This window comes from Hibiscus syriacus, unplaced genomic scaffold (genome assembly GCF_006381635.1).
Source record: "Hibiscus syriacus cultivar Baekdansim isolate YM2019G1 unplaced genomic scaffold, ASM638163v2 tig00116984_pilon, whole genome shotgun sequence".
NCBI classification, from domain to species: Eukaryota; Viridiplantae; Streptophyta; class Magnoliopsida; order Malvales; family Malvaceae; genus Hibiscus; species Hibiscus syriacus.
Genome location: NW_024063507.1, coordinates 3,087,325 through 3,089,172, shown reverse-complemented (window position 1 = coordinate 3,089,172; position 1,848 = coordinate 3,087,325). Strand labels below are relative to the sequence as shown.

Here is a 1,848-nt window from a genome sequence, read left to right as displayed (position 1 = left end):
TAATTTTTTAAATAATTATGACATCGTCCGGTTCTTCCGACCGGTTAGACCGGTTCAACCGATTGAACCAATGAACCGATAACATGACCGATTCGCTAACCGATCTGATTATGAAAACCAGGCTACAATCACTTCTTTGAAATTATATTTTTAGGGACCCGTCTGTCTCTAATATCAGTCCCTGATTTATGCCACAACCCCGCTCCTATCAAGTTTCAACTCCCCAGTCCCCAGTGTCGCCCATCTCAATCCCTATTTCCTCCACTTTTTGACCACTTGAGTTCCTTCCATAGCTGAAGATCCATCCTTTGTTTTTTTTCCCATTAGTTTTCCTGAGTTCACCGTATATATTTATATATAGGTTCTTCATCTCACTGTTCTACGGCTGCCTAAGATATTCAGTGGAGTTCTTGAGGCTGCTTGAAAGAGAGAAAAAGAAAAGGAGGCTACTTTATCTAGGAAGTCTGAGCCAGGGTTTCGAATGAAACACACGGGTGGAGACAAGTATAAAGATGTCCAACAAACCTACGTCTCTCTCTCGCCTTATTATGTCCATCGCCGACCCATGGCCCTTTTCCTAGTCCTCTTCTCCCTCTAAAAAACCCTTCTACTATTGTTCTTCTAAGCTTCAAGTTTATTCCCTCTTTTCTCTTGAAATATTATATCCGTGACAGTAGTAGGCACGCTTCATGGGAAATACAAGAGGATTCAAGATCGGTAAACGGATAGTCCGGATTTCGAGATGGTTCACGCGTAAATCTCGAAACCCATATGGGTACCATCGCCTGACGCAAGCGGGATCGTTTCGCAAGTCTGAGACTTTATCCAAGTTCTTCAGTTGGGGTCGCCGCTTGAAAAACGGAGCCAAATCCATTTCCTCCGCCCAAACCGGCTCCGGTTACATTCCCATCGGCGAAGACCCCATCAAGGAAAATTCGACTGCAGTTCCAAAAGGACACTTGGCTGTCTACGTCGGCCAAAACAATGGTGACTTTCATAGAGTGTTGGTGCCAGTCATTTACTTTAACCATCCTTTGTTCGGCGAACTCTTGAGAGAAGCCGAAAAGGAGTATGGCTTTAGTCACCCAGGTGGAATCACCCTTCCCTGTGGATTCTCGGAGTTTGAGAGGGTCCAGACCCGGATCGCTGCGGGAACTGGTGGAAGGAAAGCGGCTTGGAAGCGCCACCATTAACTGGTTGCTGCTAGAAAGTTGATGACGACGATGATAATTCATTCTGATCAATGATTGCCATAATGATTTTCTCTAATTTATGGTTACGTAGATTCTGTTTACCATGTAATGGTTTTTCAGTTGTACATTATAGAGAATACTTTTCCTTCAAACTTACTTAGGTTACATAAACAATTATTTACGTCTATGATAACACCGATACATGTGATTGATTGTGACTGTGATATTAGGCACTCCTATATGATTAGGATTTGCTGAACTTTTAACAAATAGTAGAGAGTGAATGATGAAGAACGTGGACATGGTCCAGGGAGCTTTGCGTGGCAACCGGTTCAGGTCATTTAACATCCAAGTTGTGGAGGAATTTGTCTATTTCTAACTCTTCTTGTGATTTCCATTTTCCTCTCTAAGATTCGCCACTGAGGCCTTCAATACTTGTGACTGAGACACCTATGGTGACAAGCACTATTTGTCGATCTTTTCCTTCTTTTCCCATTAGTATGTAAATGAAAATATTTTCATCGAAGCCAACCACAAAAACCATATAAACAGTCTTCTCTCTTTTTTGGTTCTGTAAAATTTTATTGGACGTTCGGGGTGCCTTGTCTTACTTTTTTTCATTTTGTTTATAAGCCCAGCTACTTATTTGAAAGAG

The 1,848-nt window shown here is 42.1% G+C and overlaps 1 protein-coding gene across 2 annotated transcripts; it reads left to right on the top strand.

Moving 5' to 3' along the window:
• Nucleotides 1-244: 244 nt before the first annotated feature.
• Nucleotides 245-1,223, top strand: LOC120192950 (auxin-responsive protein SAUR36-like). 2 transcript variants are annotated; one of them, XM_039195618.1, is made up of 2 exons: nt 245-506; nt 700-1,223. In XM_039195618.1, exons 1-2 carry the CDS (start codon nt 482-484, stop codon nt 1,191-1,193), a joined length of 519 nt encoding a protein of 172 aa, XP_039051549.1. In that variant the 5' UTR covers nt 245-481; the 3' UTR covers nt 1,194-1,223. The 2 variants fall into 2 exon arrangements, with proteins under 2 accessions (XP_039051549.1, XP_039051550.1); XM_039195619.1 differs by lacking the exon at nt 245-506 and having other exon boundaries at nt 527-1,222.
• Nucleotides 1,224-1,848: the final 625 nt, after the last annotated feature.

What these genes read in the sequence shown, in the direction of transcription:
- LOC120192950 (XM_039195618.1), top strand. Translation starts at nt 482, where the DNA reads ATGAAACACACGGGTGGAGACAAGT. An exon ending in ACACACGGGTGGAGACAAGT is followed by an intron (nt 507 to 699) that starts ATAAAGATGTCC and finishes TCATGGGAAATA; the next exon opens with CAAGAGGATTCAAGATCGGT.